Source organism: Larus michahellis, chromosome 5, assembly GCF_964199755.1.
Source record: "Larus michahellis chromosome 5, bLarMic1.1, whole genome shotgun sequence".
Lineage (NCBI taxonomy): Eukaryota > Metazoa > Chordata > Aves > Charadriiformes > Laridae > Larus > Larus michahellis.
In genome coordinates this window covers 76538730-76554752 of record NC_133900.1, presented here as the reverse complement: position 1 = coordinate 76554752, position 16023 = coordinate 76538730, and the positions used below count along the sequence as shown (strand labels likewise).

At 44.0% G+C, this 16023-nt stretch overlaps 1 protein-coding gene across 4 annotated transcripts in view; it reads left to right on the top strand.

Annotated features, from left to right (window-relative positions):
- DLC1 (DLC1 Rho GTPase activating protein) overlaps positions 1-15339 on the top strand; it is a 287733-nt gene extending 272394 nt beyond the window's left edge. For all 4 annotated transcript variants that reach the window (XM_074588142.1, XM_074588141.1, XM_074588143.1 and 1 more), the window contains 10 exons: positions 1278-2704; positions 4587-4763; positions 6707-6866; positions 7109-7307; positions 9676-9889; positions 10306-10420; positions 11341-11562; positions 12262-12479; positions 12663-12836; positions 13371-15339. In XM_074588142.1, the coding sequence (XP_074444243.1) occupies positions 1278-2704; positions 4587-4763; positions 6707-6866; positions 7109-7307; positions 9676-9889; positions 10306-10420; positions 11341-11562; positions 12262-12479; positions 12663-12836; positions 13371-13491 (3027 nt within the window). In that variant the 3' untranslated portion in view covers positions 13492-15339. The remainder of the gene's footprint in view (positions 1-1277; positions 2705-4586; positions 4764-6706; positions 6867-7108; positions 7308-9675; positions 9890-10305; positions 10421-11340; positions 11563-12261; positions 12480-12662; positions 12837-13370) is intronic.
- The last annotated feature ends 684 nt before the right edge of the window (positions 15340-16023 follow it).

The window sequence follows — 16023 nt, the reverse complement described above, 5'->3', positions numbered from 1 at the left end:
ATTTGGTTATAGAAAATAAATACGGTGTTTCACTTATTTTGCTGACCTGATGAAATGTGCTATTAAAAAAATAGGAGAGGATCAGGAGCTAAAGTATGCATAAATAAAATACCTGAAATATGACTAACTTACTTGTTTTTCAGAATGTAAATGTTTGTAATGCTGGCACACAAATAGTTACAGTTTGGGGCGTGCATGTGTGTTTGTTTTTAAATTAAAGCAATCTAAACAAATGAAGTGACACTCACGGAGCTGGGTGGCAATTAGTGTTTCCTACTCTGAAGACCAAGGGTTATTTTGTGGCTTCATGGTGTCGTATTAAAATATCTTCATTGGTTTTATTCTTCCAACGTGAAATTTTCCAGATATTTGGAAGACCAAATATGTCAGTCCCGGGATCATTCCCTCTCAGTATTTAGATGAAAAGATTGCAGGCGTAAGCGATGTAGGTGTAATTGTGCCCTCGGGCATTGCTCATACATCAAACGTCATCAGTGGAGATGTTATTTACAATTTACTTACGTGCTATACTGTCAGTGAGCTCTTGCTGCTCGCTATCTACGAGTGTTAAAGTTTGCCTGGAGCGAGACTGAAGTAGAAACTTCACAGGACATTCTTAAAATGCTAGCTGCTAGCCTGTGGGAGGAAGAGTGGACCAGGTAAGAGCCTGGAGGCATCACACTCTTGCAGTGCAAGAGTTTCTTTTGCTGTCTCATTAGTCACAGCGAGGAGAGCCTTCAGACTTCCCCAATGGGTAAGGAATGAAGCCGCTACAGTTCCGAACATATGAGAAACATCTCGTAATTGCAAAGAGGAGTATAAACACACAGCCACTATCAACAGAGTGTAACTTTGGAGAGAGTCCAGGGGGACCCCAACGCCCGGCTGACTCCAGTTTAAAATTTTATGCATGCCAGGAATTTCCATTGATCTGAGGTCTATCCACTGTGACCAATTAATTAAAAGTCTACGGATACTAGGGTTTTTAGAAAAGAGCAATTTAAAGCAGATTGTATTGTTTGTTTCTTTTTACGAAGTGTATATCTTTTGTGTTTAAGAACTGTTAAAATATATTGCCTGTCCCATGTTATCTTTTCCTGTGATGGGCTTTATGGCCTAATCTTCCTCTCCCTGAAGTAAAAGACTGTTTTCACTTTAAATTCAGTGAGAACAAGGTCATGCTTAAAGCAGTTTAGTGGGCATTGTATTTAAATGCAACTGCCTTTGCCTTTCTGTCGGTTTGCAAGCAGTACTTTCAGGGTTCTTCTTCCTTGCAGAGCGAAGATTCGGACGAAGATGAACCTTGTGCAATAAGTGGCAAATGGACTTTTCAGAGGGACAGCAAGAGGTGGTCGAGGCTTGAAGAGTTTGACGTGTTCCCTCCAAAACCGGACTTGAATACCCCCTCCCCAGAAGCTCCTCACCTCACTAACGCGGCGAGCCATGAGAGTGTGCTCACAGACCTCAGCGAACGCCAGGAGGTGGCTTCCATTCTGAGCATCAGCAGCACCAGCAGCCACCAACCAACCCTGCAGAGCGAGGCATCCACCACCAGGACAAACTCGGTCGTGAGCGTTTGTTCATCAAGCAATTTCGTAGCAAATGATGACTCATTCAGCAGCCTGCCCTCACCCAGGGAGCTGAATAGCTTCAGCTTCAACACGAAAGCAAATGAGAAGAATGCCAAGTCCAAAACAAAGAGCCTGCTCAAGAGAATGGAGAGCCTGAAAATCAAGAGCTCTCACCATGGCAAGAGCAAAGCCCCTTCAAAGCTTGGCCTTATTATTAGCGGGCCCATCCTGCAGGAGGGCATGGATGAAGATAAACTGAAACAGCTTAACTGCGTGGAGATTTCTGCCCTCAACGGCAATCACATCAGCCTCCCCATGGTACGAAAGAGGAGCGTCTCCAATTCCACTCAGACCAGCAGCAGCAGTAGTCAGTCTGAGACGAGCAGTGCCGTCAGCACGCCCAGTCCCGTCACACGAACGCGCAGCCTCAGTGCATACAATAAAAGGGTGGGCATGTACCTGGAAGGCTTTGACCCCTTCAATCAGTCAACGTTCAGCGACGTGATGGAGCAGAACTTCAAGAACCGGGGAAGCTTTGCAGAAGACACAGTGTTTTTTATCCCCGAAGATCATAAGCCCGGCACTTTTCCCAAAGCACTCTCCAACGGCAACTTCTCCCCGACAGAAAGCAACGCCTCTGTGAACTGGAGGACAGGGAGTTTCCATGGGCATGGCCATCTTGCCCTCCGGAGGGAAAACAGCAGCGACAGCTCCAAAGAGCTGGGCATGGGGAAAAGGCGCAACTCCTCCAGCTCAGTGAGCAGCCGCCTGAGTATTTACGACAACGTGCCAGGCTCGATCCTGTATTCCAGTACGAGCGACCTGGCCGACCTGGAAAATGAAGACATATTCCCAGAACTAGACGACATCCTGTACCATGTCAAAGGGATGCAGAGAATAGTAAACCAGTGGTCAGAGAAGTTCTCGGACGAAGGAGACTCTGACTCGGCACTCGACTCCATCTCCCCGTGTCCTTCCTCTCCAAAGCAGATCCACCTCGATGTAGATAACGATCGAACAACACCGAGTGACCTTGACAGTACAGGGAATTCGCTGAACGAAACAGAAGAGCCCTCGGGGATGCAGGACAGGAGGGACTCTGGGGTGGGCGCATCGCTGACGCGGTCCAGCAGGTGAGATCATGAGCACTGGGACTTGGGGCAGCCCCAGTGAGGTCCGGCGCGAGTGGATCTATAGTATGCCCTTTTACAAGTGATAGGATGAGGGGTAATGGCTTCGAACTAAAAGAGGGGAGATTTAGATTGGAAATCAGGAAGAAATTCTTTACTGTGAGGGTGGTGAGGCACCGGAACAGGTTGCCCAGAGAAGCTGTGGCTGCCCCATCCCTGGAGGTGTTCAAGGCCAGGCTGGATGGGGCTTTGAGCAGCCTGGTCTAGTGGGAGGTGTCCCTGCCCATGGCAGGGGGTTGGAGCTAGGTGATCTTTAAGGTCCCTTCCAACCCAAACCATTCTATGATAGTAGCTGCACCACACTCAGTTAAGGTGCAACAGAAGTTGTGGCCGTTCAAGCACACACGTGCTGTTCCCATCACCTCCCAAAACAATTATAGGAGAAGAAATTATGTGTGCATGACTTCTAGACAAGCGATTCCCACACTTGGTAGCTGTATGTTTGTATGTTCAGCCTCAGTTGTCATTGAAAAACAGCCCTCTCAGCAAGTCAGCGTCAGGAGCCATGTTAAGGCAGTTTTGGGGGATGGTGATTCTTCAAACTGAAGTGGCGTGTGGGAGGGAGAGGGACCTCAAGTAGGATTATTCACTTTTTAAGTTGGCTAGGAGAAGTAGTGTAAGTATGGTCTGGTTTGTGTCAGTGTGTAGTAAAAGCCTTGACTTTTAGACCGTTTCAAAAAAATTGCACTTTTCAGTAGCAGGCTGTTTCTTAAGAGTGTGCTAGGGCATTAAATCTGTGAGGAAAATGGGGTTTGTTTACTTTCCCTTGATCACTGTAGCACAGTGGGGCAGTGGGGGAGCTCCAGTGGCCTCTCAGTTTCTGTTGGGAGTTTTACCATGGGATGGATGACTATTTTTGTAGTGTGAGTAGAGCAAGGAGTTGAATTCCTTCTAGCTTTGTTTCCAGTTTTCCTTTAAAAGCAGTGCAGATCATTTGGGGCCTGGTTTCTGCTGTCATTTAGTTGCCTACAGCTGATTGTAGAAACTTAATGGGACTTTTAGACATGCTTAGTTCCCGTTTGACGTGTCTTAAAAATTTGGGCCCTTTTTTCTAAATGGAGGTTTTTTTGACTCGCACTGCCTTAATACTGAAAGGGCACAAGAAGGACATGGACCTGTTGGAGCGGGTCCAGCGGAGGGCCACAAAGATGATCTGGAGAGGCTGGAGCACCTCTGCTGTGAGGACAGGCTGAGGGAGTTGGGGTTGTTCAGCCTGGAGACAAGAAGGCTTCGAGGAGACCTTATAGCGGCCTTCCAGTACCTGAAGGGGGCCTACAGGAAAGCTGGGGAGGGACTCTTGATCAGGGAGTGGAGTGATAGGACGAGGGGTAACAGTTTTAAACTGAAAAAGGGGAGATTTAGATGAGATATTAGGAAGAAATTCTTTACTGTGAGGGTGGTGAGGCACTGGAACAGGTTGCCCGGGGAAGTTGTGGCTGCCCCATCCCTGGAGGTGTTCAAGGCCAGGCTGGATGGGGCTTTGAGCAACCTGGTCTAGTGGGAGGTGTCCCTGCCCATGGCAGGGGGTTGGCAGTAGGTGATCTTTAAGGTCCCTTCCAACACAAACCATTCTGTGATTCTATGGAAAAGGGTGGTGGAGGATATCTGATAGGGCGAAACCATGTAGCTAACACTGAGCTGTGGGTCAGCCCAGCATGCACATTCCCATCTGAAGCACCTCTACGTGCTGCGTGTGAAATCTCCAAAGACAGTGGCTGCCAAGGGCAGGGCGCTCAGCAGTAGGTTTTTTTTGGTAATTCCTGCGTGTGTCTTGCAGAGATGTTTCAGTGACGGGTCCGTGCTCTGTCCCCTGTTTTCTCCACAGGCACAGGCTGAGGTGGCATAGCTTCCAGAGCTCCCACCGGCCCAGCCTCAGCTCGGCGTCGCTGCAGATCAACTGCCAGTCGGTGGCCCAGATGAACCTGCTGCAGAAGTACTCCCTCCTGAAGCTGACCGCTCTCCTGGAGAAGTACACGCCTTCCAACAAGCACGGTTTCAGCTGGTAAGGGCACCGTGCCACGTGTAGACCGGCCAGCTGTACGAGCACGACAGTTGCGCTCGTCATAAGCGACTTTCGGAAAGATGCAATGAATCTCTCCGTCCCTCTTTTTCCATATTTGCATTTCTTCCTCTGGCCTGTGCTGACAGTGATTTGTGGTTTCCTAAGACAGGGCTGAAAATCACTAACCCTTTACGTAAGCGTAATCTTATTAGGCTTGAGAAGCGTGTTTATAGGGGGCATGTGAGGAAATAAAAGCAATGAAGTACGGGCGAGCTTTCTGCGCAGGAAGGTGTCTGCTATCCGTAGCTAAAGAAGGACTGGTTGTTTATCGAGGCAGTTAGTGAGCAGGGGCGCAAACCTCAGTAGATCTTAAGAGGCTTGCTTTTCTGCAGTTATTCTTAAATATTTATTTAGTTTCTCTATATAATGATGTCATTAAGTAATGTAAATTCCTTTTAGTTCTAGTGTCTCATTAGCCAAAACCTCCTTAAAGCACAATAAATCCACCACTGTAAATCCAGTTAACTTGCAAAAAAAGATGAGGGGGATAAAAAGGAAAGATGGGGAGGGCCGCGGGAGATTTTTGTAGGCAGCAATTTCTGCTGTGGCCAGGTGTTTGTAACCCAGTTGAATGGTTTTTGTCGGAAGAATGAAATAGAAAGCTCTTTTATTATTGTATCTGCAGTGCGGCCTGTGTAACCTTCAGGATGCAAAAGACGCAGTAAAATTTTTCTTCTCCCTACCACAGGCCAGCCTCCTCCCTTCCCCAGGAGTCATGGAGAGTATTTAGCTTCAGCATCAAAGTACCTCCTGTTCAAAGGCTGTTATTATGTCAGCCTTTCTAAATACAGAAGTTGTTTGTTCTGAAAGACAGAAATAAGTATTGACCAGTTATCCCTGCATGCTTCAGATTCTCGGTGGAGATCGCAATGTGTTTTTTCACATTCCATTGGCATGTTTTTTGACAAAGCGAGTATTATTCATACATATATCAATAATGTCCTAAACTTAACTGTATGGCAATACAAATTGGTTCTGTTTTACTCTGTAACGGATTAGTCAGCTGTAAATCTACTGCACTGTTTGTATAGCTGCACTGTATATTGAAATGTTAAATAGGTCTCCCTGTTTTCCAGTGCTACTATGTCCTATTAGTTGCTGCACTGGACATGAGCTTTTCTCCTTGTTTAGGAAAATGATCTCAATATTTTCACATTTTAATGGCTTTTTTTTTTTTTCCCCCTTCATGAAACCAATACTCTTGGGGACCTGGGGGTAAATCATTCTTTTGTATTTAGTAACTTTTTCCTTGGAGTCATAAGCAGATGGAAAGGCCTCTCATTCAAACTGGAGTAGGAGGTGGGGGCAACAACAGTCACTGGCTGACAAGGAGGGGGGTCCCTCAAAGGGGTTGTTTATAGAGCTGAAGTTTTTAGCTGACAAACTCAAATGTATTACATCAGTTTCCTGCTGTTATGCACACTGGTGGGTGGTGGACCCAGTTTGAAGACTTTGCAGAACAAGTAGTTGACATACAAAAGCTCATTGTTCAAATGCCCATCTTTTCCAAAACCTAAAGAAGCAGTGTTATAAGGGGTCACTGACCGCAGGATTTATTTTGACTCTTTTGCAATTCAATCTGGCCCCTGCAGTTTTACCCTGTAGCTTTTGTCCTACTAATATTGATGGAGTAGCACCACATTACTACTTGCAGGCAGCATACTGCCCCGAATGTCAAGCCTTTCTCTTAGAGAAACTCTGTTTTCTGTCCTCTCCTCCTTCCCAGCCCTGAAGGGATTAGGTAATTTATACTGTCGCTACTTTTCATATTACTAAAATGCTTCACTTATTTTCACTGACTTTCTGAATTACTTGCAAATACGTAAGATAAATGGTCAACAGAGGTTTAATTTAATTTTTTTCATTCCTTTTGCCTTAAATAGGGCTGTACCAAAGTTTATGAAGAGGATAAAGGTGCCAGACTATAAAGACCGAAACGTGTTTGGAGTACCGCTGCAAGTCAACGTCCAGCGCACGGGGCAGCCTCTTCCGCAGAGCATTCAGCAAGCCATGCGCTACCTCCGCAACCACTGCCTGGATCAGGTGGGGTTTGCTGTACTCTCCTCCCACACGCCTGCAGCACCCAAAACTCAGCCTTCCACTAGTTTTTGTCGTTCCTGGGCCAGACTGAAAAAGTAGACTCGAAACAGGACAAAATAGATAATTAATGCATGGAAAGCTTTCCATGAAATTAGAACCCATACACAAGAAGCTAAAGAGCATAGTTACATTTCAAATTTTCTGGACTCATTGTTAAACGTATTTACTTTTCCATATGTATTTAGGTTGGACTGTTTAGGAAATCTGGAGTCAAATCAAGAATTCAGGCTTTGCGTCAAATGAACGAGAGTTCAGCAGACAGCGTCAACTACGAAGGCCAGTCCGCTTACGATGTAGCAGACATGTTAAAGCAATTCTTCCGCGATCTCCCTGAGCCTCTCATGACCAACAAACTCTCCGAGACCTTCTTACAGATATACCAATGTAAGTACTGAGATATCTACAGCTAGGCGGCAAATGGTCGTTTGTGTAACAAGGGTGGAACTTTCTAATGCTCCTCCTCTGGGCACTACACGTGTGGCATGGGTTGGTCTTTGCCTTTCTTCAGCAGCCCTTACAGTTCAGGCTGCCTCCTAAGGAACTGATTTTTGGTATTCCAGTTGTATAACAATTTATAGTACAGGTTCTTTTCATTTCACCTTTCCCTGTAGTATGGGAACAAATATAAATCTTCCATCACTTGCTATAAGGTCTCCTCTTTTCTCTCAGCATACTAGATATTACGGTTTGAAAATAAGCCACGTCTGATGTGGCTGGGTAGAGGAGCCATGCAAACACTACACAAACAGAGTTTGGGGCTTTCGAGGGGATTGAAATCCACTGAATTACTGAGATTTTTTTGGAAGAGCAAGGCTGCCAAAAATTTTCTGTTTTCTTATAATTCATATTCTTCTATCCTTCACCACAACTTTTGAAAACAATGTTTAAGTTGAAAGCTTTTCTGTTACTGACTTGTAGCTAGTTTACTGGTAGGTACCATAAGCAGAAAGTACTTAGAATAAATCACATCAAAAATAGAGTTTATCAATGCACGTGTAAAGAAATAATTAATCTTTCTGAGATGGCAGGTTCAGCTCCAGCAAGGGAGACGTTTTGTGAGCTATATAAATTGAGTTCTCTGTAAATGGTAATTTTGTGCTGGATCTTTCCAAACAACACACTGTCTTCTAAAAGTTTTCTTCAACGTTGTTTCATTGGAAATGCTCTCAGTGGCCAAAGTTGAATCAATGTTTGCTGACCAGAACTCTAAAGGTTTTTGAAATATTCCTGGGGGTCCAAACTCATGGATGCGCTCTGGGCACCTTGCTGATCCTGTGGTTTCTCTCCCTAACACCACCCCAGCTTTCTCCCCATGTATTCTTCCCATGGTAGCACGGCTACAACGGAACTTACTGCAAAAACGCCACCTTTGAGCCCTTGCTGTATTTTGTGCTTTCCTTATGATGTTGGTTACAAAAAGATTACAGGAACTTCCTTCAGAGTTCCGTAGGTGGAGGTGACAGTTTAAAATATAAACACACCTACCGTTATTTCGGTGCACGCATTTTTTGTGTGTCTGTTTGGGTCCCCAAGAAGGTTTATGGAGAACGTTAATCAGATTGTCAACTTCTGTGCATATTAAACAGCAACTCTTTGTGGGTTTAGTGCCAGAAGAAGTTTGACAGAGCATTGCAGAAGTATCTGTTCCTTTCCTTTCGCAGGCGGTAGGTCTGAGGAATCCCCAGACACGGTTGGGAAGTATTATCTCTGTGTAAAGCAAAGAGCCTTAAAGCAGCTGTGTATTTTGCTTCCCTGCAAAGGACAAAATTTCCCTTTGCTTTGGTGTTACGCACCAGGCTGCGCACTGGAATTGTCCGCACGTGGCTTAAATGTGCTTTGAGAGTGTGAAAAACAGTGGATTTTTGCTTAAAATTGCTTTCCAAACTCACCTGCTAGCCTTACGAAGTTGCTGAAGCCCAAAGCAAATACCAGTTAAATATCTGGTTAGCACCACGTGTGTTATGAGGCACGCAGCGAGGGTGGTGTGGTGCTAATGATGATATAAGTGCTCCAGGACTCTGACTCTGATGTTGTCTTGAGAGATGGCTCGTTGGAAATCCCTTTATAAGAAGCAGATCTGGTCTGGGTTATTTCATTTTTCGTTCCCTTCAAGTTTGGAGGAGAGGGCCTTATGTAAAGACACACACGTCAAATTTTTCCAATGGCTGTTTGTTGTTAGTAACCAAGGAGCTGTTTAATGGTATGGGGCTTCACAGCGTTGACTTTCTTTTTCCACCGCATGACTTTGAATGATCTGCTCAATAAAGCAACCCTCTGTGTTTGGTAAAGCGCTTTCTGGATATTTTATGACATCATCAAAAAGGTTTGCCAGCCAATTTATTTAATTAATTCACCTATTCTAAAATGCGTTCATGTTTTGAATTTCTTTGAAAGCCAAAGAATTTCTAAATTGGCTGGACTGTTTGCTTGTTCACTGCCCAACTCCAGGCTTCTGTCATTTTAGTGCATCTGCGGGAGCATGTAGCTGTTGAAATTAAATCTAAAATTAACTCTGGCCTAGGCACAACTTCTTCTTGCTTGCATTTCTTGGGAGGCAGGAAATAGCTGAGGGTAGTTAAACTAGTGGGTTAAAAAAAAGTTCCTTCATGTTTCCTACGAATGGTATGCATCCTGAAGGAAATCACTTCAAACTCGAGTCAAATATTTGAAGCCAGAGTTTGCTTTGGGATGTATTCATGCTGTGTGTGTGGAAAATCAATGGGCTGATGAGAGAATTACTAATATTATGCAGATGTGCCAAAGGATCAGCGTCTCCAGGCTATCAAGGCTGCCATTATGCTTTTACCCGATGAGAACAGGGAGGTCCTCCAGATTCTTCTCTATTTCCTGAGTGATGTCACAGCTGCAGTGAAGGAGAACCAGATGACACCAACAAACCTGGCCGTCTGCTTAGCACCTTCCCTCTTCCACTTAAACACTCTCAAAAGAGAGAATTCTTCCCCAAGGTAGGTGTCTGGGGAGCTGGGCTCATTGCTGCTGGTCCCGTACCACAGCTAACGGTGATGTGCAATGGGCATGTCTAGCTTTGACCCTACCAGTTGTGATCACCTCGGACACCTCCAAGGGCACCTGGTGTAGAACAGTTATGGGATCCTACCTTTTGTTAGAGACTTGTTTAAAATATAAGCAAGTTCATAAGAAGGAAGAAACAGGGGGGGATTCCAAAGAAAAAGTTTAGAGAGAGTAGCGAGAAAAGCTGGTAACACCATGCCAAGATTTGGTCCCAGGCAGCACTGCTCTAAATCACCAGCAGATTTGGGAATCCTACTGTTTTCTTACCGAGCATCTCTCTTCCTCTGCATTAAATAACTGGATTCATGTGTGTGTGTGTGTGTGCGTGTGTGCTCTTTTCCCGCTGAAGGGTGATGCAAAGAAAACCAAGCCTGGGAAAACCCGATCAGAAAGACCTAAATGAAAATCTGGCTGCAACCCAAGGACTAGCTCATATGATCGCTGAATGCAAGAAGCTCTTCCAGGTAAAACACCTGCTTGCAAAACTGATGGGTTGAATATTGGCCAACATGTCTTAGATGTGCTGTATAATGGAAAGCTAGGAATGTTTCTTTATTTCAGAGTGAAGTTTAATACATGATAAATAGCTTTTTAAAACACTTTGGATCCTGATCTGGGTGAATATGTGAATTAGAAGTGGTGCCAGAAGAAAAGAGAGTTGCTTTATTGGCACTGGCACTCAAAAGCCGTGAGGCAGTTGTGGGGTTTGGGACATTTTTGTTACATCCAAGCTGCATGTGAAATACGTTTTCAAGCTTTTACGGCACAGCCATGTGTATCAGTGAACTTCATCTCTAATTACAAAGCAAGAAGCTATTTCCAGGAATTTCAGTGCTTGTTTTATACTTAAATTCCCAAGAGTTAGCAAGACTAGGCCAGAAAAGCATCCTGGAACATGACAGCATCAGACCGTAGGTTGAAGGGTCTGTAGGAACTAAAGCACACTCCCTCTAGGGCCCGGGATGGAGAACCAGGCGAGTCTTGAGTCCTGGTTTTCCTCACTGTCATCGAATCTTTTCAGAGCCCACAACTGAAGAGATGCCTGTCTCTCTTCTTGCGGCTGACAACTGACCCCTCCTTTGTTCAGTCTGCAGGATAAACTGTGCTGTACTGAGTTGTGTAGCAAAGAGGGATGCTTCACGGAAAAAATAAGACACCCCATAAATGAGAGACTAACTTGAGTTAAATGAAAGTTACAAACTTAATTTTGGCATTTCTTCACATGGAGTGCTTGACCTGAAACATAAGTGTTTCATGAGACCTGAAACATTACAAAACTACTGTACCCATCTTTCTGTGGCTGTCAAGCTGCTAGACTAATACTCTCTGATTTGGCGGGGGGAGAGCTGCAAGAGGACGATTTCACCTTTTTGTCGCCCCTCAGATACCCGAAGAAATGAGCAGGGGCCGGAACTCGTACACGGAGCAGGACCTGCGTCCCCTCAGCCTGGAAGAGCTCCGGGGCGGCAGCAGCACCACCGAGCCCTCCGACTACCACTGCTACCTCCAGGACTGCGTGGACGACCTGCTCAAAGAGATGAAGGAGAAGTTTAAAGGCTGGGTCAGCTGCTCCACCTCGGAGCAAGCAGACCTGGCCTACAAGAAGGTATGTACCCCGTCACTCACACCACGGCTCTGGTTTTTAGCTCGTCTTCTCTAATATAAACAGGTTTTTGACATGGGATATTACAGAAGGTTCAGTGCACAACTTTACTTTGCAGATAGATTTAAGAAAAAAAACCACCTTCGTCTTTTGACATGGTTGCACACGTCTAAAAGCAACATGTCTTTCAGCAGCAGTCAGCTTACATGCACTGATTTGTGTTCTTCTGTTTATCCAGCCCAGGAATGTTCGCCGTGCTGCATTTACACGCCTTCACTTAGGTGTGCAAAGCCTTGACAGGCTGAGTGAAGCCTCCAAGCACTGTCACTATGCAGGCAGTAGGAAAGGAGTTTCTCGGCTCTAATCTTGCACGGCTCGGAGCTAGCACGGGGAGAAGTGTTTCAACGAGATTTTAAAATATTTTAAAAATAAACTTGGAAAACTAGGATGTTTTTCTGTGGCATCACAATTTAACAGTGGCCCATACTGGAGGAGATAACTGTAGCTTAAAAATAATTTGGAAGTCAGCGCGCAGATGTCTTTAGCTGTTAGGAAAACAACCCTAACCTGAGCTACAAGCTTAGTACAATATATACATATATACGTGTATGTATTTCATTTGCTGTATTTAGCAACACTAAAACAGAAAGGAAAAGAAAGTGTGAGGAGTAAAACTGAGGACTCTGTGCTGGTTTTCCCCAGGTGTGCGAAGGTCCCCCACTCCGGTTATGGAAAACTACCATTGAAATCCCAGCTACGCCAGAGGACGTTCTAAATCGTTTACTTAAAGAGCAGCATCTTTGGGATGAAGATCTTATAGATTCAAAAGTAATCGAACCTTTGGATAGCCAGACAGATATATACCAGTATGTCCAGAACAGCATGGCACCTCACCCGGCCAGGGACTTCGTAGTCTTAAGGTAAGACTTCTATACGCGATGGTGTTTATATCCTACACATATGGCAACCTTGCCTACAATTTCTATAGAATGTAAGTTATATAGGTAAATATCTCCTTGTGTATTACTTGAAGTCTTATTAGATGTTTGAATTACTTTTTGTCAAAGATAAGACTATTTTTTTTTTTTCTTCTTTGTTCTTAGAACATGGAGGACAAACTTCCCCAAAGGAGCTTGCGTGCTTTTAGCAACCTCCGTGGACCATGACCGTGCTCCAGTGGCAGGCGTTAGAGTCAATGTGCTCCTGTCTAGGTATCTGATTGAGCCCTGCGGGTCAGGAAAATCCAAACTTACCTACATGTGCAGAATTGATTTAAGGTATGAATTTCCACTTTGTCCTCTTGGGGTGGTAACTTTTCTTGTATAGTTTCCATGTAGTCAGCACAAAATTTAGACAGTTCAACAGGCTTTAGCTGGGCCAGTAGTACGTACGTCTCAAAGGCTTGCACACAGGTCTCTGAGATGTCAATGAAAATTGTCCACAGTGCACACCTACCGGCAGGTGTGGTTTGTTGCATTGGAAGCCTCCAGTACGGGCTCCACCATAGCTATTGGTATATAATCCCGCCCCTTCCTCTGACAGATGTATTTGGATGCAAGGACATGTTAATTTTAATATTAAGTTAGTAAAGAGGACCAAGTTCTCACAAAAATTCTCATAACTTTTCCTCACTGCGGCAAACTAGGTTTTGAGCAAGTCTGTGTATTAGTAATGCTGAGCTGAGCAATAAGTGGTAATAAGGAGATTTCCTACTCGCACGTTTGACCAGCTAGATATGTATTTGATTCTAAGAAAATGTACGCGAAGTTACCGGTACCTACTTCATCATTACTTTTTTCTCCATGCATCAGGGGCCACATGCCAGACTGGTACACCAAGTCTTTTGGACACTTGTGTGCATCGGAAGTCGTTAAGATACGAGACTCTTTCAGTCACCAGAGTCTTGAGAGCAAAGAAGTAAAATCCAGGTGACTACTGAAGAGGAACAGCCATGCGCTCCAGACCTCAGCAACGTAGACATTATCCAAAACTGAGGCTCGTGCGCTGCAGACCGGACCAGTGTACCATCTGCAAGTCATGTCGTGAAGGGATGACAGCATGAGAACTTGACTGCGAGCATTACTATAGGACTGTGGCCATACCATACACTTTAAAGCTGCTTCCTGTCTGTGTAAGGTCTATAGTGTAGGCCTCGACTGGAATACATTGGAGGACTGTGCAAAAAAAAAAAAAAAAAAAAGTAGTATTGTACTATTAGATGGTTTGAATTGCTTCTGAGAAGCAAAATTCTTTAAATGCAAAATATATTATGAAATATGGTGAAGGCTCATCATTCCCATGTGAAATACTTAGCTTTATGTACATACCCATGTCATTTTATTTGTAGTGCGTTGAGGAACTGGTGTATCCACTGGAATAGTTGGTACTCTTCAATGTGTTCTCACTGAGACAAGCAGAGAAAGGTTTGCACAGAGATTAAAGTGTGAATGAGTGTGTTAATGGTTGAAAGGATAGCAGAAGTCGAACTTGAAATGTGTCTGGTACACTGATAGGCAACCAGAATGGATTTTAGTATGCTGGATACAGTTCAGCCTAGAATGGGACTCCCCTGTGGACCAGGAGTAGCCATCCTTCCCGTGTGCCAGTTCTGCATTTTCCTCAGCTCTAAGCTTGTTAAAAACCCTAAGCAGATGTTACAAGAGGCTTGCTCCAATTACTGTTCGCTCCTTAGCCAGGTGATCTTTTAGGAGTGATTAACAATTCTATAGCAATTTTAAGTAAATATATTTTTGAGCAACATAGCAACTTAGAAATGAAGTGTTTATGCAACGGTGAAGAGAGCCAGTAATGTCAATTGTTAATTTGCCAAAAAATATATGTTGCTTTTACTCCTACCTGTGTTAACTACAAGTGTTTTACTGAGCTTTTTTATATATTTTACTGTATTCTAACGGCTCAAGAGGAAAAAGTCAACACTGGAGTTGCGGTGCCGGGAGGTGGCAGGACTCCTGCAGCAGCAGGTTGGGTGAGGTGGCTTGGAGGAGTCGCACGAGCTCCCTCCCTTTCTCTCCCTCCTTTGCCAGTTTTCCCGAAAGCTGCATGTTAACATGAACAGAACCTGGATGTGAGCAATTTGGAGGGGTGATATTTGGGGGCAGAGAGGAGGGTGAGGTTTCGTCTTGGGTTTTGTTGGATTTTAAACCCTATGGGACGTTCTCCCCTCCTTGAGAATCAACGTGTATGAACTGTAGGAAGTCTTGAGGTCCTCTGGAAAGGTGTCTTTCTGTAGGTTTTACTGTAAAGGTAAAGATTTGCTTTCGAGGTGCAGTATTAAGTGATAAATGTATTTTGTGGGTAGGGTATGAATGAGTTGCAAGATGGAATTTTGACTGAGACTTTGTTACCATTGTCAGTATTATTTTAAGCTTTTTGATGAAGATTTTTTTTATTATGGCAAATAATGTAGTACTTCCAGTAACAATGTTCCTCATGAGTAGGAAAACCTTGTATATTCTACATCAAACACTTTTGAATTTGTAAAATTGTATGTTGTACATACCATTCTATTGTAAACATGTATACTTGCCCACAGTGTACTGTCGAACATAGATAAAGCATGATAAAGATTATTTAAAATATACCTGTATTTATACCTCAGATATTCTTTTTGGGTTTTTGTACCTCAAGTATGTTTTCTATTGTAAATGTGCTTTACATGACTATGATCTACATGAGAGAAAGGAAAATGTTTAACTTGCTATAGATGTCTGTACAGAATATACTCAATAAGTGCACTATTAAATGTTTAAAATTGGAGAAGCATAATGGTTTTTCTTTTCTTCTGCATTCTTCCTTCCACACCTGTGGAAGCTTTTTTCTTACCACCAGTTCTTCACATACTACTACCAACTGCGTAGCTGCCCCTGCCCTCTCCCAGGCCGGTATTTTTAGCATTTTTAAAGGCAGGTACCAAAGCAATTTCAAAATTTTTGGAAGACGGGCCTTCATGATGGCAGACAGCTGGACAGAAATACAGAAATTCTCTTAAAAGTAAGAAGAAATCTCTGTTTTTGCTGCTGTCCTGTGGAAAGGTATTCTTGAATTTAACAGGGAGCGAAGCAAACTCCTACCAGATAGGCAGCTGTATGCAATGCTGGAAAATAATTCACCGCTTTCCTATTTTCTGTGGGGAGAACGAGGGCGTGATGAGTTGTGGAGTCACAGGTTTGCTTTAAAAAATGCAAGTGGGAAAGTAATTGGAGAAAGTTAAAGCACACGCAGTAGTGAAATGAAGCCAAAGAGAAGGCCAGGAGGATATACAAACAACTGACTAAGGTGAAAAATGAAGCCAAAGACAGCTGTTAATTCAAGCAACTTCAAGAAGTTTTTAAAGTCTTGGCCAACAGAAATATAATTTGGGCATCTGAAAGAGGATTTTGATTTGTGAGGCTTGTCTGACAGAGTAGCTGGAAGGAGGCCTGCTGCCTTTCGGTTACCAACATC